At 38.5% G+C, this 25992-nt stretch overlaps 1 protein-coding gene across 2 annotated transcripts in view; it reads right to left on the reverse strand.

Moving 5' to 3' along the window:
* Positions 1 to 25992, reverse strand: part of VAV3 (vav guanine nucleotide exchange factor 3) — a 395503-nt gene that overhangs the window by 196468 nt on the left and 173043 nt on the right. Inside the window, exons 3-10 of one of the 2 annotated variants that reach the window (XM_079939290.1) lie at positions 22835 to 22893; positions 20371 to 20436; positions 15258 to 15354; positions 13115 to 13207; positions 10616 to 10684; positions 8049 to 8152; positions 6657 to 6756; positions 2652 to 2747 (exon numbers count right to left, since the gene is read on the reverse strand). In XM_079939290.1, the coding sequence (XP_079795416.1) occupies positions 2652 to 2747; positions 6657 to 6756; positions 8049 to 8152; positions 10616 to 10684; positions 13115 to 13207; positions 15258 to 15354; positions 20371 to 20436; positions 22835 to 22893 (684 nt within the window). Of the gene's footprint in view, positions 1 to 2651; positions 2748 to 6656; positions 6757 to 8048; positions 8153 to 10615; positions 10685 to 13114; positions 13208 to 15245; positions 15355 to 20370; positions 20437 to 22834; positions 22894 to 25992 lie in introns of both variants that reach the window. The other variant, XM_079939289.1, reaches the window with a different exon arrangement.

Raw genomic sequence — 25992 nt, forward strand, 5'->3', positions numbered from 1 at the left:
GTCATTCTTCCTTCAAAGCCCAACTCAAGAAATATTCCTCTGTGAAGCTTGTTATGACAGAGGCCTCTTCTCAAGCCATAATTAACTAAGTCTTTATTTGTACCACTTCTGTACCTTCTGCATACTTATCACGTCGTATTGTACTTGGCAGATTACATTTCATTTTCCCCAATAAAACAGTGGACTTTATCAGTGTGAGGGGGGCTGTTTTACATTGTTGAGAGACTCACACTGTATGCAGCTCATGGGATCCATTCAAAAATCTTTGCTGAGGGGCTTCCCTGGTGGCGCAGTGGTTAAGAATCCACCTGCCAATGCAGGGGACACAGGTTTGAGCCTTGGTCCGGGAAGATCCCACGTGCCGCGGAGCAACTAAGCCCGTGCGCCACAACTACTGAGCCTGCGCTCTAGAGCCCGAGTGCCACAATTACTGAAGCCCGAGTGCCTAGAGCCCATGCTCCACAACAAGAGAAGCCACTGCAATGAGAAGCCTGCGCACTGCAATGAAGAGTAGCCGCAACTAGAGAAAGCCCGCGTGCAACAAGGAAGACCCAATGCAGCCTAAAATAAATAAATTAAAAAAAAAATCTTTGCTGAATCCAATACCAGTGGTGTTTCTAGTTGTAAACAGAACCTACAGATATCAAATCTGTTAAGTATAATAAACTTGTCAGAGTGATACTCTTTTGTTTCTATTTTTACTTTTCCTCTATTAAATAATAACAGTATTCTCAAAGTTTCAAACCCCCCACTATAAAATATTTTAATTTTATAAATCCGTGATTTCAAATCACAAGGCATTTCAAAAATGATTTACCCACTAAAATACAGTAGTAAGTAGAAAATATTCAAATTCATACCATATTTATTTAACACATTTCTAAACAGTAGACAAATTAATTCTACTCTACACTATTTTGAAATGGAAAAACATTTCTAGAATTTTTATCTAAGTGTGGTATCCCAGATAAAACTTTTCCTATTTTAAAAAATCATCATGGAACTAAATATACTTTTGAAATTTAAAATATCAAACAACCCAAGAGAAATGAGCAGAAAAAGTTCACTGACTTTCCAAAAGGTAAGGTCATATTTTATACTTTTATAAGTCTGCTTAAAATCTTTTTTTTTAACATCTTTATTGGAGTATAATTGCTTTACAATGTTGTGTTAGTTTCTGCTGTATAACAAAGTGAATCAGCTATATGCATACATATATCCCCATATCCCTTCCCTCTTGCGTCTCCCTCCCACCCTCCCTATCCCATCCCTTTAGGTGGTCACGAAGCAGGGAGCTGATCTCCCTGTGCGATGCAGCTGCTTCCTACAGCTATCTATTTTATATTTGGTAGTGTATATATGTCCATGCCACTCTCTCACTTCGTCCCAGCTTACCCTTCCCCCTTGCCATGTCGTCAAGTCCATTCTCTACGTCTGCATCTTTATTCCTGTCCTGCCCCTAGGTTCATCAGAACCTTTTTTTTTTTTTTTAGATTCCATATGTATGTGTTAGCAAACGGTATTTGTTTTTTCTCTTTCTTACTTCACTCTGTATGACAGACTCTAGGTCCATCCACCTCACTACAAATAACTCAATTTCATTTCTTTTTATGGCTGAGTAATGAAGAAAATAGATATTTCTTGAAAACTGCAACTTTTAAACTCTTCAATCAATATTTGACTATACTAAAGTTACAAGATAAATTATTATCTTCTTTTGGACATGTTTTTAGTTTCATGATGTCTCAGAAATTGACTGCCTAAGTCTTCCTTATTATTTTTTCATAAAATGCAATTTGATTAAGCTGCTTTGAGTTTAGGTCTCATAAATGTTTTAACGCATTTGTAAGGAATAATCAGGGTTTGAATTTTTCTGATTTCTCAGTAGAAAATAGAAATGACTAATAATTTTGCAGTTACAGTTCAAGAAATTTAATATACAAGATGTATAAAGCACAGCAAACTCAGAATTATATTTCACATACAGGTAGCAGATCTTTTTAAAATGGCATTTCACAAGCATCAGCAAAGCTGATAGACTAATACAGTAAGACATTTCTTTGGAGCAGAACTAATGAGTCTCCTGGTACAGCTATCAAGTTAAATTTATAAGACTCTCCACCCTCATTAGAAGACTAACCGTGGAAACCATAAGCTTGGGGTTATAACAAGAATCACTTCAAAATAAATGCAGTCTTATTATAATTTATAGCAGAAAGTAACACAGAGTGTGACACAATTCTCTTTCGTTTATGGTTATAAGGCACAAATTCTAACACAATTAACCTGTCAAAATTCAAGTGTATTGCAACACTGAGATTCTAATAAATGATTACTGCTAATGACAGAAGACTTGGTTGAAGGGATATTTGTATTTGTTTTGCCTTGTTTTTAAATTTTTTAAATTTTTTTGGAGCCAGTTCTGTTTGAAAAACTCAAAATGTGACTGTGTGAAAGATACAGAATTATCTTTGCTTAAAAGGAAGAAACAATTTCCAGCTGTTTTGTTATTTCCCACTTAGCTATCCTCATAATTGAAAACTGTAAGGGGATAGGGCTCCAAACATAGTTTCTGCAGCTTAGTTGACCTTCATTAATATTGTGTTGAATTCATGAATGAACAAATAAACAAACAGTTTTAAATTACATACCTGAAGGAGAAGGTGATACTTTAAAACACGCTGCATAGGAACCACAAGCAAATCTCGAAGAGTAAATTTCCCATTATTTGCTCTTTTAGAACATTCCTAAAGAAATTTTTTAAAAATTGAACTGTTTTAGTTTTAGCAAAAGGAGTCATAATACAAACATTAAAGGATGCAAACGCCATAAGCAAAACTGCTATTATACAATAAATATTTTGCTATTTTCCTTAACAATCCTTCTTTCTTAAAACTAGGAAGTATCGTCAGTTAAAAACCAAAAGAAACAAACAAAACTTGTAGCATTTCAACTCTAAATAAGAATAAATATGTAGAACTATTTTACACATGAAAATTATTTTCTCTAGTGGTCCTCCAGCATTTTCCCCTCACTTACCACTTAACCTTTCACCAGTCTCCCCAAGCAGGCCTGTGGACCAGGCATCAAGAACAAGCCCCATTAATTAAACCCACTATGTTCCCTCCCCACCATCATGCCTTGGTTCATTCGGTTCTCTCCAACTGCCATGTGCTTGGACTAGTTCCCAGCAAAATTCATCATCCTCTTGAAGAACTATACTTCAAGGCTGTTAGTAATAGTCCCAATCAAAATTGTGCTGTCTCTCTGTGCCTTGTGGGTCTCTTAATTATTGTTGTATATGTATAATATCTTCCCCAATATATTATGTCTTTTATACCTCTTGAGAATCTGGTATTTACTGACTAAACATTTGTTGTAATGAATGAAATGGAATGATTGACTCCCAAAATTTGCTAAAGTATAAACCCACTACAGGATTCAAAGTTTTCAAAGCCTCAGATTTTATTTTTTTAATCTCACAATCTCCTTTCTTACAAGTTTATCAAAAAATAGCACTGACGGGTTCACTCTATTGACATTAACTAAGACTTTGAGGAAAGTACTTTGAATTTGCAGTGTCAGAGCCTGAATTTAAATCAAGTTTGGCAATTCTTGTCTGTGTGACCTTGAACAAATTGCTTTTCTGATCTTACTGTGTCTCAAATATTCATGGTATCATCCAAAAAAACAATAAGGTGTCACAAAGATATTTTTATTTGTGAGCAACCTAAGTCCAAAATCCTCAGACAATTACATAACCAAGACCAAGGAATTTTCCAGTTCATGGAAGGGGTTGTATTCAAGAAAATACTCTTTAGTTTCCCTTTTCCCCACACTTAGCTTTTCCAGCACATGGAAGGATATATTATATTATCAGAAGCTATAGAAACAAACACCATTAGCTCCAATGACCATATTGAGTTAATGAGTGCTTGACTACAGCTTTCAAACAAGAACTGGTGACACATCCTGACATGTTAGCTCACATCTTGTCAATTGCTGGGGTTCACTGGACAGATAACTATTTCAAATGATTTCTTGCTTCCACAGATTATAGCGAGTTCTGGATCATGGGTCTCAAATAGGAGGTCAAACTGTTAATATTATTGTAATGAATGGGTCTCATCTTCCCAGCTGCATTTTAAGTTCCTTGGAAATTGAGGTTGTATCTTACACTTCTTATGTTATGCCATCTTAACATAGTGTTAAGAACAGAAATGTTATACATTTAAAATTTACTTTGTTATGTTATGGAAGTCAGTGTAAAACTGTTGGGGAAAAAATTATTTCAAGTTCTAAGTTATAAGCTCAGGAAGTAAAGAAACTAACAGCGCTGGCATTAGCTACAATTAGGGGGCCGAGACTGAAGTGTAAAATGCTTATTAGTATTGAAAGCAAATAAAGGGTAGAAATGATCCTTCCAAACATCCAGTCAAGTGCTTAGCCTCAACTCCAATTCTAAGTGAAAAGAAAAGAAAATGTAATAGGGATGAGCCAGCTTAGAGAACAAGGTAAAGAGACTCTATTACCCTTCACCCCATGTTACTTTGGTTCTACAGTAGGGGTGAAAAAAAGACAAAAATCATCAAGAATAAAAATAACCACAAAAAGAAGACATGAAGGAGGCAGAGAGAAACCTAGTATAAGGCAGCTTTCCCTCCATCATGCTGGGACTTGCAGAAGACAGTTCCAGCAAAGACTATTTGTTGAGGGCTTATAGTAAGTATCTGGTTAAATACTTCCAAATCAGACCCACGGTTAACACAACCAGCATCACCTCACCCTGAGCCTTTCAAACTCAGTCTGAGGTTCTCTCTTTCCCTAAGACTTACAGTGACTACAGAAACTATAGAGTATGCTCACTGGGCAGGATTTTGACAGTGAGTCTGAAAGAAGGGAGAGTAACACGCATATAATGCTGAGAATATAATGCAGGTTTGATTGACCACTTTCTGACTCCTCTCTTGAACCAGAATTATATATCTTTATTAAAAAAAAAAAACTGCCTAAATGGTAGCTCTATTAGGAAGTCGTTGTGTACGTTGTTAACTTTTATCTTACCATCGTGTTTTTATTTGAGTCAAGGTGGCTTATAGTTCTAGACTTACGAGGCTCTGCTCTCCCAAGAGGAGCAGGGGCCCTTTAGGCTAACAAGGCTGTAAGGATGTCACTTAGTGGTGACTCAAACCATCTCCAGCCATAAGATCCGCATCATCAAGGGATTGTGAGAGGTAAGAAAGAAGGATCCATGATATAGAATTAGTACAGTTACTTGGTAGTCTGTTGATGTGCAAATTTTCTCACCAATAGCTCCCCTTTGTGGGAATTATTTTATTAAATCAGACCAGATACGCTAAACAGTGAAGGGGTTCTGCCTTGCAAATCATCTCCCTCTTCTTCTCTGTTCATCACCTGACCTCACTGCTAAACCCAACAAAGAGCAGCAAGGAGGATATGAGAGAGCCAACCAAGCCACACACAGAAGAGTTGACTATACATCTCTACCTGAAATTTAAGAAGATCCATACATATGGATAATATATTTGAGACGACAATTCATATAACATATAAATAATCGTTTTTCAAAAGATTTTTGAAAGTGCAGACTCTTCTTGTGTGTGTGTGGGGGGAAAGATGTACCAAAAAAATAAATGACCTAACACAGTTTCCAGACTTATTTTCCATTGTTACCATGTGCTCTATTCATACTAACCTACTTGCCATTTCTCAAACTTGCCTGATCCTTCTGGTCAAGACATACCAATTCTTCCAGAATGCCCTACATGGACTCTCATCTATCAAGACTCACCTCATTCTTCAGTGACCTAACTCAAATTCTCCCTCTTCAGATAAATCTTCCACAGTCTAACTATACTGAAGTGATCACTCAGTCTTACTCATGGAGCCCTGACTACGAGTGCTTATCACATACTACTTAATCTCATCATATGTGTGCCTGTCTTGCCTTCTTATGGGCAATATCCATGCCCTTTTTTAATTTTTTATTATTATTTTTATTATTATTATTTTTTAACATCTTTATTGGGGTATAATTACTTTACAATGGTGTGTTAGTTTCTGCTTTATAACAAAGTGAATCAGTTATACATATTCCATGCCCTTTTTATACGTTTTCCCCTAAATATCTTTTGGCCGTGTTATGCAGCATGTGGGATCTTATTTCCCCGACCAGGGATCGAACCCACGTCCCCTACACTGGAAGCACAGAGTCTTACCACTGGACCTCCAGGGAAGTCCCAATATCTTATATTTTTAGTAAACAGTTTACATCTACATACATATTATCTCACATACATCTTACTCATCCTGTACCTTTTACTACCCTGGGCAACTTACTCATGATCTCTCTGAACACTGGCTTTCTTAACCATAAGATAAAAAAATTAATTGTATGTATCTCACAAAGTCATGAGGATCTAATGAGATAAGACATGTAAAAAAGCCATAAATCTTCTGTCTCACTACTGTTATTATTACTGCCACATTATTATTTTATAGAGCTATATATTAAAATATTTTATGAAATTACACTTAGAATTCATAGAAATTTGCTGTTGCATAGATCATGAAAAGAATATGTTGGTTTTAGTTTATTTTACTCTGTCATAGACACACAAAAAATAAACAGGCACCTCTAATTTCAGTTTGACATCTTCTTTTGTCTTAGAAATGTAGTCTAAACTAGAGATGGCCAACTCCACTCCACTGCAGTACTGCCCATAAATAACCAACCTGAAAGGAAAAGAGAGAGAGGAAAAAATCTGAGGACAAAAAGGCAAGAATAAAGTGGAAGAGGAAATTCACCTATTTAAAACCACAATTAGGCATAACCAAAGCAAATCTCACTCGTCCTGCACCTCTTACTTTCCAGGTAACCCTGGGCAGATTACTCATAATTTCTCTGAACCTCAGCTTTCTCGTTTCTTTTTAAGACACACCACACATACAGTTATAGAATGAAAGTCACTCATATTTACAGGATTAAAAATGACTATTTTTAATTTCCAAATTTGAATGGGATTGATTCCATGCATGTTTTTATAGCAGGTAGATTTTACAAACTGGCTTAATGACTGTTAATATTGTTTGAGTGCATATAATAATCAAAAACAAAATTAAAAACTTCTCTTCAAGTTTCTATTAGAGACCAACTTTTACACTGTTCACGCTCACTCAGGAACAGTTTTATTTTCTACTACTGTTTCACTGTAATCACTACTTACAACTCTACTCATTAATAAACCTCCTACTCCCTCCCCCGTTTTAATTAAGAAAAATACATTATTTGAAAAGTGGGAATGAGAGGGCTGAGCTGTGCTGGCTGGGAGATAACTTATATTGCATGGGGTCTGAGCCTGCTTCGGGAAGGGTATCTCTGGGGTAATACCGATTTTTGCAAAGAGCCCGGTTAATTTATTGTTTCTTTTAGCCCTCTACTGGAAAACAAAAAAACTACTACATTAATATTTATCTAATGTTGATGTAAGCAATTAATTAGCTACTTCTTAGTACTAGGAACTATAGTGCTTGATTTTAAAAGAGAGCGCTCTATTTTAAGCAAAATTCCTTGGTACTTCTAATTTATGTGAATTGTTCAGAAGATTTTTTTCAAATTCAGAAAGGGAAACTGACGTTGGCTGTGAATGTAATACTCCAAAATACAGAATTATAAGGTATTAGAGTTGGAAAAAGCACTACGTACCAGATAATCTACCCCTAACATTTACAGATGGAAAAAAGGAGGCTCAGAGAGTTAAAATGACTTCCTGAAGTCTACAGGACTCAAGAGTGACAGAAACTGCACCTTCTGGTTTTCAATGCAAAAGTCTGAACCCTTCTTTTTTTCTTCCCTGATACACATATAGAGGTCAACCACTACCCAGAAATTAACTGTCCCATGTTCTAATTACTGCCCAGACAGTATCTTAATGAACGATAGTAATAGCTACTTATGAGCAATTTTAGTACTAACCCTCACTATAATTACAAACTAATAGCCACAAAATTTAAAATCCAAAAGTTACCTTTCCTTGTAGTTAATGAAAACTTGATACAAGTTCTGGTCGTTTTTATTTACAATGGAATCATGAATCTCTTGCATTAGGTTCCGATGAACTTTTACAAGTTCCTTAGAAAAGAAAACAGTGGCAAAGCAAATTAGGAATCTGAACCAAAAAAATCACCCGGAGCCCAGCATCCCTATTGCTGCCAGACTTGCCATTCAAGGATATGCTGAATACCCTCAATATATAAACCTGCTACCATCAGTAAAGAGGAAAAAAAGGAGGGGAAAGAAGAGAAAAGAGAGAAGGGGAAGGGGAGGGGAGGGGAGGGAGAGAGGGGGAGAAAGACAGGCCATGTTCACAGAAAATAGCAATTTCAGATCTGACTGTGGAAAAAGAAATTCGCTCTCTAGTTATTAAAGGGTAATTTATTCCTTGTATAAAAATATGTACAGTTCAGTTTCATCTTATAATCACTTTAAATTTTTAAATAAAACTATCCCAGTGCTTAATGTTTTACTGACAGGATAAAGTAATGATTCATGTCCTCGAGACATAAAAATGTAGATTTGTACTTTGGTCAATTAGTGGTGTCCTGGAGCTAAGCTAACAATAATCAGACTAAATTACTTGAAACCAGCCAACTAATGTCATAAATAAGCAGCAAATAAATTGTAGTAGGCAGTTTACTAGGGCAACTCAAAAGATAGAATTTCACATTTTTCCTGATAAGCAAGTAATTTTCGGTCAGACAGTAAAATACATGTCACAGCCAGGAAATGAGGAGATCCGAATCAAGGTGCCAATTCTCCCAGGATCTCTTCCCGTGTACCTTGGAGCACACATTGATGCAGGGCATGCCCTTCCTTAGGAGGTGCTAAGTGAAACATGAATATGTTGGCCCTGTCACTTTTCTGAGGAGCATGGAAAAGCTATTAGAATAAGGACTGTCAAATGCGTTCTAAGTTACAGTGAGCGTATTTAGGTGGTTTAAGATCCTCATCTTCCTAAAATGTGTGGTTTGTTTTATGCTAAATATTCATTTGATATTGGGATCTTTTTCTTCCTTCTACGTTACAAATCAATAAGAATGTCTTCATTTGGCCAAAATCAGGAACAAGGACAACATGCCATAGCTAAACTGGTGCAAAGCAACACTAAATATAAAGGAATCAAAATATTAGAGACTTTACAGGTGATACAAGCAAGCCGGTTCATAAAAGCTTATATACTGTATATAAGAGCGACATATTAAAACTGAGGGACTACCCTGATGGTCTAGTGGGTAAGACTCTGCACTCCAAATGCAGGGGGCCCGGGTCTGACCCCTGGTCGAGGAACTAGAGCCTGCATACATGCCGCAACTAGAAGTCCGCATGCCGCAACGAAGGTCCCGTGTGCCGCAACAAAGGTCCCGTGTGCCACAACGAAGACCCAGCACAGCCAAAATAAATAAATTAAATAAATAAATAAATATTAAAGGAAAAAAAGAAAAACTGAGGCCAGTTCTAGAGGTCTAAGAACTTGAATCTTGCCTAGCAAGACCTTACATGGTATTGCATTTGGCTTGCCTCTATGCTTTTGGGTACATATCCTTTTAGGACTGTCAGATAATAAGGTACCCTGAAATTTGAAATGCTATGTAAATGTGAAGAAAAGCTCCTCACATCTTACCATTAAAATAGACTGTTATATCGGGCTTCCCTGGTGGCGCAGTGGTTAAGAACCTGCCTGTCAATGCAGGGGACACAGGTTCGAGCCCTGGTCCAGGAAGATCAGGGGACACAGGTTTGAGCCCTGGTCCAGGAAGATCCCACATGTTGTGGAGCAACTAAGCCCATGTGCCACAACTACTGAGCCTGCGCTCTAGAGCCTGCAAGCCACAACTACTGAGCCCATGTGCCACAAGTACTGAAGCCCATGCGCCTAGAGCCCGTGCTCCACAACAAGAGAAGCCACCACAATGAGAAGCCTGGACACCGCAACGAAGAGTAGCCCCCGCTCGATGCAAATAGAGAAGGCCCACGCAGCAAAAAAAAACCCAACACAACAAAAAAAAATAAATAAGTAAATTTATTTTAAAAATAAAAGACTGTTATATCATAAAGAAGCAGTGTATTTCAGAAATGAGAGTTTAGGCTGATGCAACCAGAAGAAAACACCAAAAAGCAGAGGACAAGGAAGTGTAGGAATGGAGGGAAGTGAAGAAGACAGATGGAGCCAGGACAGTGTCTGTAAGATGGGGTTGGGGGGCTGAAAGAACAATAGAGCAGGCAATGGGGCAGAAGGGGATTCCCACAAGAGAAAGAGACCATAACACCAGGGATTAACTGAGACTACCTTGTTGTGACAAGCAGTTAAGTATAATACATCAACCTTATCCTTTTGCGTTCAGCATACATTCTGACTTTTGCTTGACAATAAGACTTACTAGTTATTTCCAGAAAATAAGACTATAAAAACTCAGGAGACAGAAAATTGGGTTAAAATTCTTTAAAAATATAATAGAATGTTCAAATAGGGACCCAATAAGAAAAGAGGATTTTATAGAAGTGTACCACAATTTTAGCTAGCATGTTTTTACTTACAGGAATGTTGATGAATACTGAATCAAATTCAGCTGCTGTCAGAAATCTTTTTAATGGTGCCATGAAATACTACCAGGAGAGAAGAGAGGGGTAATAATTAAGCACAACTTATCCTAATCTATATAATAGTTTTTCATCAATGAGCAATAAATATTACTGAAGTTAATCAGTATTATGAATACCAAGAAAAAAGCAGAAACTATTTTCTCTACCGTAAAGATTCTATATTTGAACAGAGATATGAAGACATAAATACAAGTTAATACATTTAAAATATAAAATAAAAGATTTGGGCTATAAATCCTTCTGAAAGTAAGAAAAAAAAGAAGAGAGAACACCACTGGCTGAACTGGCAACAAATGGCAACCTTCTGGAGATATGTTTGAGGACTAATTCAAAATATCCCTCAAATGCTCTGTGAAGATTCCAGATCCCTGAGACCAATAATTTGCATATACAATTTATGGATCATTCCCCTTCATTCTTTGAGAATTTTAGTTCCTGGCCTACCATATCTCTGTCCATTACTACTCCCATCTTCATTTTTGGTCGTATCAGTATCTGTGCAGATGGTCCTTCCAATAGCCTGGCCTCTCGGTTCCCTGAACTCCAATAATCTGTGCCCTATCCTAGCTCAGGTCCTCCTGTGGTCATAGCCCAAGACCCCATCATTACCAACAACTGCATATGCTCCACAGAATTAAGTTGAAGCAAGCAAGTCTCTGACCTCTACCCTCCTACCTTTATAGCTCATTTCTCCAAGGACTTCTCCAACCCACTGGGTCTGCCAATCCCCTGACCATCTCACTTCCCTCATGTCCACATTTCCCTTTTTACCCAGTTTACATTCCACGAGCCATCATCAGAATCACTGCCCTACAAGTACCCTTACCCTCTCTTCTTTCATTCTGGAAAAATGAAAACCCTGGTTAAATCTAGCTTGCCATATATTTTGTGCCTATACCTAAGAAGTTAAACAGAAGCTACACTGATAGCTAATTAAAAATATAATCACAAAACCCAAATGAGCCTGTAATGCTACATTATCCTAGTACATTTACCCTCTCGTTCTCCTAAACAACTCTTCCATGCCTTCATCTCTCTTTTTAAACTTCCAAAACTTTCTCCTGGTTCTCATTCTCCTAGCCTCCAAATGTGGAAGTCACCAGAGGTGACCTCAAACCTCTTCTCTATCAACATCCATTCCCTTGGTGATTCATCTAGTGCCATGGCTTTAAACACCACTGCATAATGATAATGGCCCAATCTATACACCCAACCTTTCCCCTGAATGTCAGACTCATACATCTAACTTCCTCCTCAATACATCCCCTTGGAAGCTAATAGGTATTACAAATTTAGTAAGTCCCAACAGACTCGTGATTCCTACACCTGTCCTTCTCCATCTCAGTCACCATCTTCACCATTTACACAGTTACTCATGCTAAAAACCTAGCATTGTTAGGAATTCCCACTGGGCAGTCCAGTGGTTAGGACTCTTGCACTTCCACTGCTGTGGGCCCAGGGTTCAATCCCTAGTCAGGGAACTAAGATCTCACAAACCGAGCCATGTGGCGTGGCCAAAAAAAACAAACAAACAAACAGACAAAAAAACAAGAACAGAAAACCAAGAATTCTTGATTGCTCTTTCCACACATCCTTTACCTAATCCATCATCAAATCCACTTGGCTCTACTTTCAAAATTTATTCAGAATCTGACCACTCCCTGCCACCTCAACCAATTCCACCATTTTCCATCCACTTAATTATTATGATATCCTTGTAACATTTTTCTCAATTTCCACCCTTGCCTGACAAGAGTCAGAATGATCTGTTAAAAACTTACATTAGATCCCATCACTTCTTCTACTCAAAACGCTCTAGCTTTTAGCCAGGTGCTCCTATATGTCCCCTGTGACCTGGGGGCTCACAAAGTCTCTGATCTCACTGCTCCACTGCACTCATTCTGCTTCAGCCTCCTGGGCTGTTGCTGTTCCCTGAAGCACACTGAACACTGTCCCACGTGAGGACCTTTCTCCCAGGGATTGTCCACTCTGGGATATTCGCATGGCTTACTCCCTCCATTCACAAAGCTCTCTGCTTAAATACGATCTGACCACAGAGGCCTTCCATTACCACTCTATAAAAGGTAACACCAGCCTCTCCCATCACTCACTACCCGCTTCCTCCGCCTTATTTTTCTTCAGAGAATTTATCACCACCTGGCATACTCATTTGCTTAAATTATAAACCCTCCCATGAGAGTGTCATGAGAACTAGAGCTTTGTTGTGTTGACTGCTATACCCCCAGTCCCTAGAATAGTGCCATTCACATACTAAGAAATCAGTAAATCATTGTGGGATGAGTAAATCTGCTTTGAGATCTTTAAACCCAAAGTTCTGCTGAAAATCAGGATATACAGACACTGTAGAAACACTGAGCCTAATGTATTAGCAAGGCAGTATTGGAGCATCAAGAATGATACCTAATGACTTACTTTTTCTATTGACTCCAATGTTTCTGTATATTTTTCCTCTGTCTGCTTGATTTCTGCTAGGCAGCAACTCCGTATGTCATTTTCTGGACATTTCTACGATTAGAATTTTCAAATTAACATTATTTAATCAAATTCATGTATTAATCTTTCCAGTAGAAGATAGAAATAAAAATTTTTGACTTTTTTAAGTGTTCCATTCTAATAAAACACATAACTGAAAGATATATTTAACTGCATTTGGGAAGGATCTTTGCTTTTTAAAAGAATTTGAACAAATGAAAAAGTTTTAGATAATTAAAAATATACTTTTGAGTATACTCTCTTTAAACTGAAACATCTATTTTAGTATAAATGTTACTGAATCTGGAGACATCATGAATGGTCTTATACAGTTTTCTTAATGTACAGCATACTTTATAAGTGCTGTAGAAATACTGGAAAAATCATAAAAGGATATTTGGTAAGTAAAAAATCTTAAAATATTTTTTCAAGAGTTAACATCTTGGTGTTTGGCTCTCTTACGGTTTAAGACTCTAGGCAGTAGAACATAGAGGAAGATCAAAGTTTTGGGGATCAGATAGAATTTGGTTCAAGAACCAGTTTTGCTGTTATTAGTTTGTCTAATCTCTCTGTGTCTTGGTTTTCTCATCTATAAAACAGAATTACAGTACCCAGCCCAAGGAGCTGTAAATGAGATAACCTGTGTAGCGTGCTTAACACCCTGAGGAATGCACAAGAAGGGCCCTGTGCGTTCAATCATCATCACTGCTCACCCTGGGCCACAGGAACAGCCCAGCACCGTAAGCTCAGTGAAGACGGTCCTTGGGAAAGACAATGAAGAATTTGCTGGTGCCCAAAGAAGTTGATAATTAAAGGGGTATGGCCGATACTCCATCACCTAAAACACTCTTAAACTGCTGCCACAGGCGTCCTGTCAGCTCGTGAAGTGGGTTAAAGCACACATTCATGACGTTTACTGAACACAGGCCAGCCAACTTGTTTCCATCCCACAGAAGCTACTGTCCCCTATGTGGGCACCGGACAACCCGCCGGCCCTTTATTAAATGCAAGAGGTCCAAGAGAGCTGAGCGAATTCATCAAAGCACCGAAGAAACCTAAAGTACCACCCAGCTGATGAAGAAAGTCTTTTGTGTAAAGAAAATGTTAATAAAAGCTTAAGCAACTGACCTTATTTTTCATTTCAAATTATATATGAGAAAATCATTCAAGGTAATTCTGAATGTTTTAGATATTTTAATGCAGATAAAGCTTTGTGGGCTGCTGTTGACTATGGCAACATCTGAAACTAAGTTCATAAAATAGTAAAAAATGCTAGGAGACCTATAATGAAACAAACGACAACAACAAAAATATCTCATATCAACCCCTAACAAACAGGAAGAAATATTCTTTAACCTATACTTTATGCCACATCAAACTTAAAGCTGATTTACCTGCTTTGCAAGAGATTTCCTTTCATAACAATGTAATTTCATGATCCCCTGAAATTATGTTCTATTGGCACTCTGCAATTATTTAGCTGTGTGGCATGCCGTTTACTTGTTAGACTTGATTTTCTTACTAGTAAACGGAGAGATTTAGACCAGAGACTTCCTATGGTTGTTCTGAACTGTAAAATGTCATGTTTACATGTCTCCAAATGCAGCAACACGTCATGGTTATACAGTTACAAGCAAGTAAACATAAAAAACAAACAAAAAAAAATCCCAGCAGAAGTTACATAAATAATTATTGTATTATAATTATGCTATTATTTTATAATTATAATTAATATACTTATAACATAAATATTATTTCATATTAATTATAATTATTGTATTCATTCATCTTTCAAATAATCACTTTCCTAATAAAATACTCAGAATAACAAGTCATGATTATAGAGTTATAAGCAAGATAAAAAAGAAAAACAACGATCCCAGCAGAAGTTACATAAATAATTATAACCATTGTATTAATTATAATTATGCTATTGTTTTATAATTATAATTAGTATAATTAAAACATAAATATTATTTTATTAATTATTATATTAATTAGTCCTTCCAATAATCACTTTCCTAATAAGATACTCAGAGTAACTTAAAAAACAGGCAAGTCAAAGTCCTACAGGCTGATGCACCTCCTCTGCCTTCATCAAGTCCTCGTACACTTCGCCACCTTCGTCTTCCCCATAAACACAGTCGTACAGACCCTCTTCATCTTCCACACGGGTTTCACTGAAGCAAAAGGTATAACATAAACGTCATTTTCTAGCATGCAGTAAATACAGTAGTTAGAAATAGCTTACTGGTTATCAACAGAAAATCCAGAGAGCAAATCAAATACAGTGGAAGGAGGCAAAGGTTTACATTACAGCTCTGCCCCTCCTAATAAGAACAAGGACAAACGACAACCACAGAATCTGACAACGATGGCAGTGCCCTAACCTCCACTGGGCGTTTACTACGCCTCTCTGCATGGGTTATCTCACCTGGTTTGCCCAGGTCCAGCATTAATTTTGTTATCAGGTAGGCACTGTTGTTTGGCCAATTCAAGTGACAAGGACTTTGAGAGAACACAATGTTCTTTGACTTGCCCAGGATAACACAGCTAATCAGACAGCAGAGCCAGGATTTAAAACCCAGTCTGTCTTACACACTGAGTGTTTTAACTGCTCTATCATACTACCTCCCATTTTTCATATGTCAAGACCTCAGTTTCATTACCTGTATTAAAGGGTATAATATGGAGAAGACACAGGAGTTGGGGAGGACCTAATATGTTATAAATAATCTTTATAAAGCAAAAATTTCTGCTGATTATAATTGTCAATATCTAATGCAATGGTTTTCAAACCATGTTCCTTCAAGGCCACTCAGAGGGTACCCACAGGTTTGATTCTTTCAGATTCTGCTTTTATCTGTTCTATTTGTATTTTGCTTAAAGAAATGGTCCCAAGGCCACAAGACGTTTTTAAAAGCCATTGAAATTCTTCTGCTGGTCTCCTGGCAGTGGAAAATAATCCCTATTTTTTTTTTAACATCTTTATTGGAGTATAATTGCTTTACAATGGTGTGTTAGCTTCCGCTTTATAACAAAGTGCATAGGTTTACAATCTCAAATGAAGGGTTAGGGAAAGATAAGCAGTCACTGTGGAAGCCTTCATGGAGACTTTAAAAATCGGGCCCTATTCAGTCAACACAGAAACAGCTGTTTCCACCTATCACCCATTCTGTTACTACTCCTTAAGATTTTCCTTTCAGTTCAAGAGTTCTAGAATTAGCTTCTATTAACTAATAATGCCAAAGAACTGAGATTAATAAATTTAGGTATGTTAGAAAGAAGCATTAATATCTCCCTGAAAAGAAATTCAACTCGTTCAGTACCGCCAGCCCTTAGCATTTCTCTTGGGCCTGTGCAGATAGAACATTATAAATTGACGTACAAAAATAAAAGCACTAACTATAAATGTCACTCTGCAACTCGGAGCATTTTTCAAAGTAGGTGCAATCACAAGGTTGTCTATGTTTGTCATGAAGAGTTATCTGGAGGCATTTGACAGAAATGAACTGTCAGACACCCAGAAGAAAGGAAGGTGCCTTAAAGGAGAACGCTCTGGTGGTGAGAGAAGTTTCAGAGAACCTGCTGTGAGAAAAATTCATTCCAGGATTACCTGTCCACCCATCCACCCACCTACCTGATTCTTAAACTAAGAACCTACTGATTGCCAGACTCACCAGTGCTAAGAATGCTAAGATCCAAGGGCTCTCCCATAGTCTAGTGTGGAAAACAGCACATAAACACATAATTCTATGAGTGCAGAGGGAAGAGTAAGAATAACTCTGACTAAGGAAGGCAGGGAAAGCTTCATGGAAGATACTACATCTGAACTGGATCTAGAGTGTATTTATTTATTCAATAGGTATTTGCTGAATAAATACTATGTTCCAGCAGATATAGCTGCAGACAAGGCAGACACAGTTTCCACCCTCCAGGGTGACACAATGAATGAGAAGAGGGGATGAGCATTCAAAGGACCCCAACCTGTGCGATGGCAGAGAGGTGTGCAGAAGCTGGCGACGTGAGGGGTGGAGTCCCGTCCAGTGGGACCAGGTGAGTGAGGGGAGCCCCAGAGGGAAGAGGTGAACCAATCTGAGAAGGGCCCTGCGCTCTGGGAGCTCAACCTTACCTGGGCATCTGAGGACCACAGTGGGTTATAGAGGGGTAGTGTGGAGGGTCAAGAAGCCAAGCAGGGAGATAGAGAAGCCAAGAAATGAAATGCTGTGGGTGAGAGGTAATGAGTACCATAACCAGGGTAAAGGCAGATGAGGAGAGAAACAGACTCAGGAGACCGTGTCAGCTACAACCAACCAGACTTGGGGACCAATCCGGATTAGGGAGAGGGGGGAGGACTGAAGGATGCTTTCAGCTCTGTACTCTGAAAAACTGGGGAGACGGTGAGTCTTATTGGCAGTTCCAGAATTTCCATACTGAGGGGCTTAGGCAGGCAGTCTCGCCTTAGGCAGTCCCGCCTGAGAACAGTGGGGCTGTTAAACTGGTTCGAGCACTTTCTATAACTCATCAAAGGGTAGGAAGGTCTGATGAGTTCATGAAGGAACTGAGATTAAAGAAATGATAAAGGAGTAGGTTCTGTATCAAAGGGGATCCTGTTCAGAAGGAAAACAGGCTGTGAAATCCTTTTCCTCCCTCAGACCCTCCAACCCCCACCCCCAAACCAACGAAAAAAAGCCAAAAAAACAAACAAAAAAATCACATCGTCTTTCTTAAGTCTTGCTATCGACTATTTTGCATGAGGGCAGAGGTACATATGTATAAATTCACACAGATTCTTCTCTAAGAATTGTAGGAGCGACACACACGCACCCACACACATTGCAACTGGGCTAGAACAGTTTGGGTTTTTGTTATTCAATCCCATACTAAAGCTGTTTTTCTTGCTAACAGTTTGGGCAGTAATCTCTGATTTGCACAAAATGAAGAAGGGAGAGAGGAAAAAGCTGTGATTCTTCAAATGGTCAATAAATCAACAGCAATCTATATTAGCTTTCCTGTGTCTGGGCAACCTAGATATGGTCCCGTCTGACACCCTGGTCATAAAGGTTGAAGGAGCAAGGACACTACCGTTTAGCCATCTTACACGCTCTCCATTCCATCCTGTGTCTCTTTCTCTCCACGTGAGGATAGAATGACTCCCCCTGCCTGGGGAGCAGACCAGTGTTTGTTCTGGGGCCCTCCCTTCAAGCGATTCACCCCCAGAGGTTAAAGGGAAGTCTGTGAGCCCACAGAGATCATAACAAAGCCAAGACTGAAAAGCAAACCCTCATAGCAAACTCAAAAGCAGGCATTTGCAGGAAACACACGACATTTGGACCTCCGACCACCTGGTGAAGAGGTGAAGCAGACTGCACCTCCCAGAGCATGTGAGTTGGCATCTCAGAGCAGCCAGTTCAGGGGCCCAAGTTTTCTCCAAACTTGCATCCTCACAGGATTTATCTTGGCATCAACAGAACAAGACGAGGGAAGACTATAAAAATGAGTAGGTGTAGGTGGGGAGTTAAGATAGAACGTCATCCTAGCACTGGAAATAATATTCTTTCTAAGACGACAAGGAATTCGATTATCTGATAAGTAATCTTATAGTCACTTTATGAAGATTGTAGCCAATTCAATGAGACAATCAGCAAGTACCTTGCTGAAGATTAGTGAGTTCTTGGAGATTTTAAGAAGAGATGAGAAACCATTCTTGATACACATGTGAAATACAAGACTTCGAGGCCCATCCAAAGGCAGCCTACTCTGGGAAGGGCTACCAGCCTTGCCGGTGGCTCCTGCTGAGAGCTCTCAGAGGAGCGAGGCCTCTGGGAATCAATGCAGTGAGTAAGAGCCTCCACGCTAGAATAAGAACTGCCTGGGTTCCAATCCAAAGACTACTATTACTTATGATCTTCAGGAAGTTATGATCTTCAATATGATCTTCAGCAAGTTACTTAGCTTTCAAGCCTCATTTTCTCATTTGTAAACTCTGGTGATACTAGGAACAACCTCATAATGTGGTGTTACATGAGAGACGCGTGTAACATGGTTAGGACAGAAACACGCACTCAGTAAGCTCCTATGAACTGATAGATGTCTCATGATAGCTCCAGCCTGAAGCATCATGCCTGGAAGACAGTAAGTGCTCAATGCAGCTTTGGCCTATTAATTCAGAAAACAGATACTTACTGAGGACCTACTAGACACTAGACACTGTCTGAAGTGCTAGGAAAAGAGCCAAGAACAAGGTCAAGTTCCTGACCTCATGCAGCAGGCCTTCTGATGAGGAGACGGACAAAAAGTGAGGCAAGCCGAGACTGCCTCAGGTAGAGGCGAGTACCGTAAAAACACAGAGCAAGGTGAGGGTGGCGGCAATTTTAGATAGAAAAGGCCTCGCTGGCAGAGCCATCTGAGCAAAGACTTGGATGGCGAGGGGTCAGCCACATGGGCAGAAGGGACAGCCAGTGTAAAAGTCCTAGGGCAAGAACAAGGTCCGTGTGCTGAGGTATTAGGATCGATCAGTGGATGAATTTCCACAGGATCTGAATCTCTCCTGGAGCAGAATCTATGTCTTCTTATAATTCTTTGCAAACATACCTGATCTTTGGCATCAGCTCCTTGAGGGGTGAGGATCAAGTTTTACCTTTATTTGTAATCTGCACAAGTCACTCAATCAGCAGAAGACAACCAGCTGCAAAGACCTTTAGCCTCTCCCAACTATTAAATGATACAGCCCCAAAGGATTCTCTCTTCAGAATCAACACCATCTAATGAAACATCCCTGAATAACTCCCACCCACACTGATCTCGTTCGTCCTTGAACTTACACAGCGAGCACTATCTGTCCTACAGGTCCGGTGGTAGATTCTATTAATACTCCTCTCGTTAATTGTCTGATTCCAGGTTTATCTACTACCTTTCCTATGCCTTTGAGAAACTTCCAAATGTTACTTCATTGCTGTGTTTCTTTACTCTCCATAGAGACTTGCACAATGCAAGGCACACAAGAGGAATTGAAAGCCAGTTGAAGTACATTTTCTCATGAAGCTTTCCATCAGGAGTCTGAGGTTAATTCTCACATGTCTTAATCACTAAGCCACGGTTCCCCTTCAGAGAGCTATTTTAACACCCACGGTTAAAATCCACAAAGGATGCAAAAATTGGCAGTGGTGTACTTTTGTTGAAAATGCTCAACATACTCTATTAAATCAGGCAGGCTTTTGTAGATGTCGTCATCATTAACGCTTTCTTCTGTCGGGAAGGGCCTAGGAGGGAGGGGAAAAAAAAGAGTGAATAGGCAAAAACTAGGCTGGACGTTTACCTCTCACGAAACACATACGCTCAGCTGCTGCCAAAGTGGTCAGATCAGTCACCATGTTTCACACGACTTCTGGGGCTTCTCCCAAAGTGCCTGGCTGTGGCTGTGTCAGGGTCCCCCAGAGGGAGGCATGGCACCTGCTACCTCAAATCACCTGCAGCGATCACGGCTGGTCACCACAGTCATGTGAGCAGTCGTGGACGTGCTGAGGTGCTCATCTGACCTCCCACCAGCCACACACCTGCAGCTCCCCAGCTCAGAGTGGGTCCTTGCCTTTAGCACCATTCAGATTCTTTGCACTTACAGAATCTGATCTGACAAATAACTTGGTAATTAGGTAACAACCATTCTAGCATGACTCAATTCACTAGTATAGATGAGAATTAGAAAACAAAAATGCCATGCCCTTTATATATGATCATTGACTCTGATATACTTTTCTACTCAGACCGTAAGTTGTGGGAGTTGTATTTTTTATTTTTCATCTATTGGACAAATAAGTCAAACAGGCCTCAAAAAGAGTACGATGTTTTCTTTGTCCCCTGCTCAGAGAAAATCACTTTAGTTTCTACCCTATTCCTAGCCATTGGCTTCCCTTGTCTGCTTCGTACTATGAACTTTATTCATAATACCAACATAATGCCCTAAATTTATGTCTAACAAAATCACAGTGATTATACTATAGTGCCAAAAGTTTTACCCTCTTTTACATGAAGTCAGCATGTCATATGTTCCATAAAAACAAGAGGATCCATCAAAATAAAAAATAAGCACTAGATAATTACTAAATAATTATATTTAGTATAGTGAAAACATTTTCACATTCGTTTATGTATTAACTTAGTACTTAAGACATCTGAGGAACATATATTTTTCAAATAAATTAAAATGTGTGAGAAATGCCAGTTTCAAAATCCTTTTTTAAATAAACTTTGACACATTTTATGATACTCTTATATACAAGTCTATTGTAGTAAAAAATTGAAATTATAAGTAAGAAGGAAAAAGTATAAGGAACAAGGAAAAAACTCTTCTATATATAGTTTCAGAACCAACAATATATAAATACATAAGGATAGAATCATGCTATTTCAAAATTTGCTGTTTGCATATAAAAAAATATATGTTGACATGGAAAGATAATCATGTATTGAAGAGAAAATGACAAGGTATGGAACATTTATCCGGCCTAGAGACTACTGTAGAAAGCTGCCAGACTCATGGCCCATTTCTGAGGAAGGGTCTGTGGGTGTCTTCCCCAAGATCACTGTGCTTTGTACCCAGGGACTGGGCTGTCATGCTCGGATCCTCTCTGTTTGAATCTGAATGTGAACAGAAAAATGGAAGCAACAGAAGAAGAGACCCAGGGTCACAGAGCCCCATAACGGCTGGAGACTGAATTATGGAGCCCTGAGGAAATCAGGTAAAAAATGAGATCCATTCCATTTCCATGTGACCTGGCTGTGTGGCTACTGAAACTGTTTTTCTGTATTTCTAACATTCCTAATAATACAACCTTCTGACTGACCTAACTTGAATATGCAGTATTTTAAACAGAAAAGGCCCGACACAACATAACACATCTACCTTTCCATATTTAACTGACTGCATAATGCTTCACTGCATGGAGAAGGTATAATTTAAACAATTTACAGTGAACCCTTGAACAACAAGGTATGAACTGCACATGTCCACTTATAAATGGATTTTTTTCAATAGTAAATACTACACGATCCACAGTTGGTTGCAACCACAGGTGCAGAGGAATTGAGGATGCAAAGGGCCGAATATAAGTTATACTTAAATTTTCAACTGTGTGGATGGTTGGTGCTCCTAATTCCCACGTTTTTCAAGGATCAACAGTACTTCCAAGTTTTTCACTTAGTTCCAAACTTTCAATACACCTTCTCGAACATATATTATTTTATACTTGTCTGATTATTTCTGAAACGCCTAGAAGTTGTGACTTATTGTTATGGCCTACAGGATATAAATGTACTGCAATATCTTTTTTTAAAATATCAATTTAATTAAGCATTTGTGTTTGTCTTAATGAATCACCTGTATAGGAATGTTAGAGGGAGTTAAAAGAAAGAACTGTATCAGTGACAGTCACCAGTGAGTTGAGAACGATGTTTAGCCAATGTGTCTTATTCAACGCTACGACTCAGTTCTTACTTGCTCGATAAATTTCAAATGTCTATTGAGCACTTATATACCCGGCCACTCTTCATGAATGAGATGTGGTCCCTGTATGCAAAGTGCTTTACACATAGTAGCCATTCAATAAACAATCACTTCATTGAACTGAACAGGACGTACGAACCACAGAGAAGCTAGCTTACCTGATTCCCGTGGCCAGCGCTACAGGTGTGCGAGAGAGTCGCGATAATGTTTCTATAACCTGAGAAAAGAGGAAAGGGCTCACTGGACGTGTATTTCAGAAAAAAATATTTTTTCTCAAAAACAGTAGTTTTACAATCCAATATTAACAATAGCAGTGGAAACGTAAGTTTGCAGGTGTCACCAAAGTGCAGAAAGGGAAGAGTTGTAACCGAGAAGTATATACACCTACCTATAATTTTGTCCCCTTCCTTAATTTTCTGACTCTACTTATAAGTTTGTCCCTTTCCTTAATTTTATGACTCTAAGCAGGTTACTAACCATGTGGTTTTCAGTTTCTTGATCAGTAAAAACAAGGAGTTAGGGTAATTCTAAAGTTCTCATGTCTCCCCTACTACATGATCTGAAAGACCCTGTAACGCCGCTCTGTCCAAAACAGTAGACACTAACCACACAGAGGCTATTTAAATTTAAATTAATTAAAATTTTAAAAGCAAAAAATCAGGTTCCTTAGTTGGACTAGCCATGTTGCATGTGCTCAGTAGCCCATGCGCCTAGTGGCTACGGCACTGGACGACACAGACATCAAACACTTCCGTTATCACAAAAAGTTCTATTGGACAGAACTGCTGTATAGCAAAGTGGTTCAGAGGGTGGGCTCTCCAGCCAGACCACGTCATGTGAGTTCTGATCCCGACTTCACCATTTATTAGCTGTATATCCGTATGCAAACTACTTAATTTCTCTGGGTCTCAGCTTTCTCTTCTGGCTACTGCCTATAATAATTAAGTTAGGTTATTAACAATCACTATCTTATTATGAGAATTAAAAAGATAATACATGTAAAGCATTTATATGGTAGCTATTCTTTATAATTGCCAACTTCAAGAAAATTACCTTATTCTAATTCTGAATATTTTCAGAAAAGGAATTTCCTAAATTACCCTTAATTATCTGTATCTGTTTCAAAAATTCTTCATAAAGGTCTTCAGTACCTAACCCTCGATGTGCCCTGCTAGATCTTTAGCGTTAGTACATAGCAACTGTACCCTTCCTTCCCACGTTTACACCTAACAGCATCTCTTTCAAAGACTTACTGAGGAAGCTAATGAGCTAAAATGTGTTTTTCTCATGAAACCTCTTTCTATGATAATAGATATAATTTGTCTTAAGTATCTAAACAAAACGTAAATACATTCTACTACAAGGCCTATTCACAATGAGAAAACAGAAAGAGAAAAGGTAAAAATCTATCTCTAGGTTGAGGTAGTCTTTGAATTCCCCAGTTCAAAGATGGAAATGTTTCCAGTACTAGGAGTCACATAAGGGTATTAGCCACACATATACTCATTTATCACCTAACTTCAGGAGGCAGTATATTGTTGTGGTTACAAACTCTGAACTGAGAACACCTGGATGAGCTAGGCCCACCTTCACCAGCCTCTATAAAATGTGGATAATAACAACTACCTAACTGCCTCACAGAGTTACTGAAAAATTAAATGACACGATGCCCATCAAATGCTTAACTCAACAAATGTGAACTGTTATTAATACATAAAATAAAATAATCATTACATACAAATGAAATTTAATCAATCGAAGGCCTTTATGCAATTTCTTTCTGGTTTAACCTTGCTGAAGAGCAAAAAACAACCTCCTAGGTAACACTTGATATCGATTAATATCCATAAGAAAGATAAAGCAACTTCAGTGAGTCTGTAAATTCAGAAGATCATGAACGAAATAATACATTTATCAAAATAAACTGATTCAAGATAAAAATAATCATCTGCTAAGTTTCCAAAAATATGCATTATTGAGTGAAAAGTCTAGCTATTGGAGGAGTCCAGGATAACCTGTGGAGTAATATTTAGACTGCTGAATTAACTACATTGTTGCATTCTAGCATGAGCCTTATCCTGATGTAGCACTGTTCTAAAGTTATGGGGTGAAGTCGGCTTCTAAATCGTTTTTTCACAGCAGTGTCACTACTCAATAACAAGAGAAATAGTACAGCATTAGTACTGCTGTGTGTTTTACTACTGCTATTATTTAACACAAATGTTAAAACACCAGAACTAGTCACAACCTGTCCCCGCCACACAAGACTATATGTAGTTTGATTTTTTTAATACAATTGTCCACCAGAGGGAGCGAGACAATAGTCTATCACTTCACTCCTGCATTGAATGTAAGTACAAACATTTCTGAAAATTAACATGCTGAAACCAACTGTTATTTACTTAAAAGGATTGTCTAGTCTATTCAATGATAGAAAAATAACATAAAGATAAAAGTTCAGTGGATGGGACTGAAGGATAATAGGTAGCATGTCTTAAAGTGAATCTCCCAGGGGACTATCACTCAGTTTTGTATCTATCTTATTGTACATCAAGTCCATCCATTAACTCAAGTTTAGCCAAAGCAAATAAGGACTGTTTGGTCAATGTAGTGTTTTTAGAACAGTGTGTATTCTATATAAAGGTGGAGTGTATCCGGATTTGGAATAGACAAGTACACAAATTAATGCCAGATTCTGAAGTCCTCTGTGTGGAGAATGACCTGCTGTTAGAAACATCCTTCAAGTATATTTACAAAAGAAAATAGCCCCAAGGGCGGTAAGAAGACTATTTGCCTTGAAATGTCTTAATTTCTAAATTGTTGCCTCAAATAACATGACATATGGACATTTACTCCCAGAAAGGGGGATAACAAGTTAGAATATTTGCAGGTTAATAGGCTGAAAACGAACGACTAAATCCACATCATGGATTTTCTTTCTCTACCTACATCCATCCCTTGTTTGATAAGAAGAATGGCATTTGCAAAGAAGTGAAAAAATTCCAGATAACAAGAATAAGAGTTACCGTGCGAGGAAGGTGGGAGAGGCGAGCAGGGCTTCTGTGTGTCTGCTTTAGAGGGGTGGGTTAGATCCCAGAATCTATGAAGGGTCATTGACAAGTTTAAGGAAGATAGCAGGGTCAAAACTGCATTTTTAGAAGATCACTCAGCAAAGTGAAGGACAGACCGGGGTAGGAGGACATGGGATACAGACAGGGACCAGGAGACCCACTGGGGGTGGGGGGGTTCTCAATCATCCAGGTGAGAAATGAGAGGTCTACAGGAGAGCTAGAGAAGAGGTGGAAATATGCGAAGT

Source organism: Stenella coeruleoalba (assembly GCF_951394435.1).
Source record: "Stenella coeruleoalba genome assembly, chromosome: 1".
Taxonomy (NCBI): domain Eukaryota; kingdom Metazoa; phylum Chordata; class Mammalia; order Artiodactyla; family Delphinidae; genus Stenella; species Stenella coeruleoalba.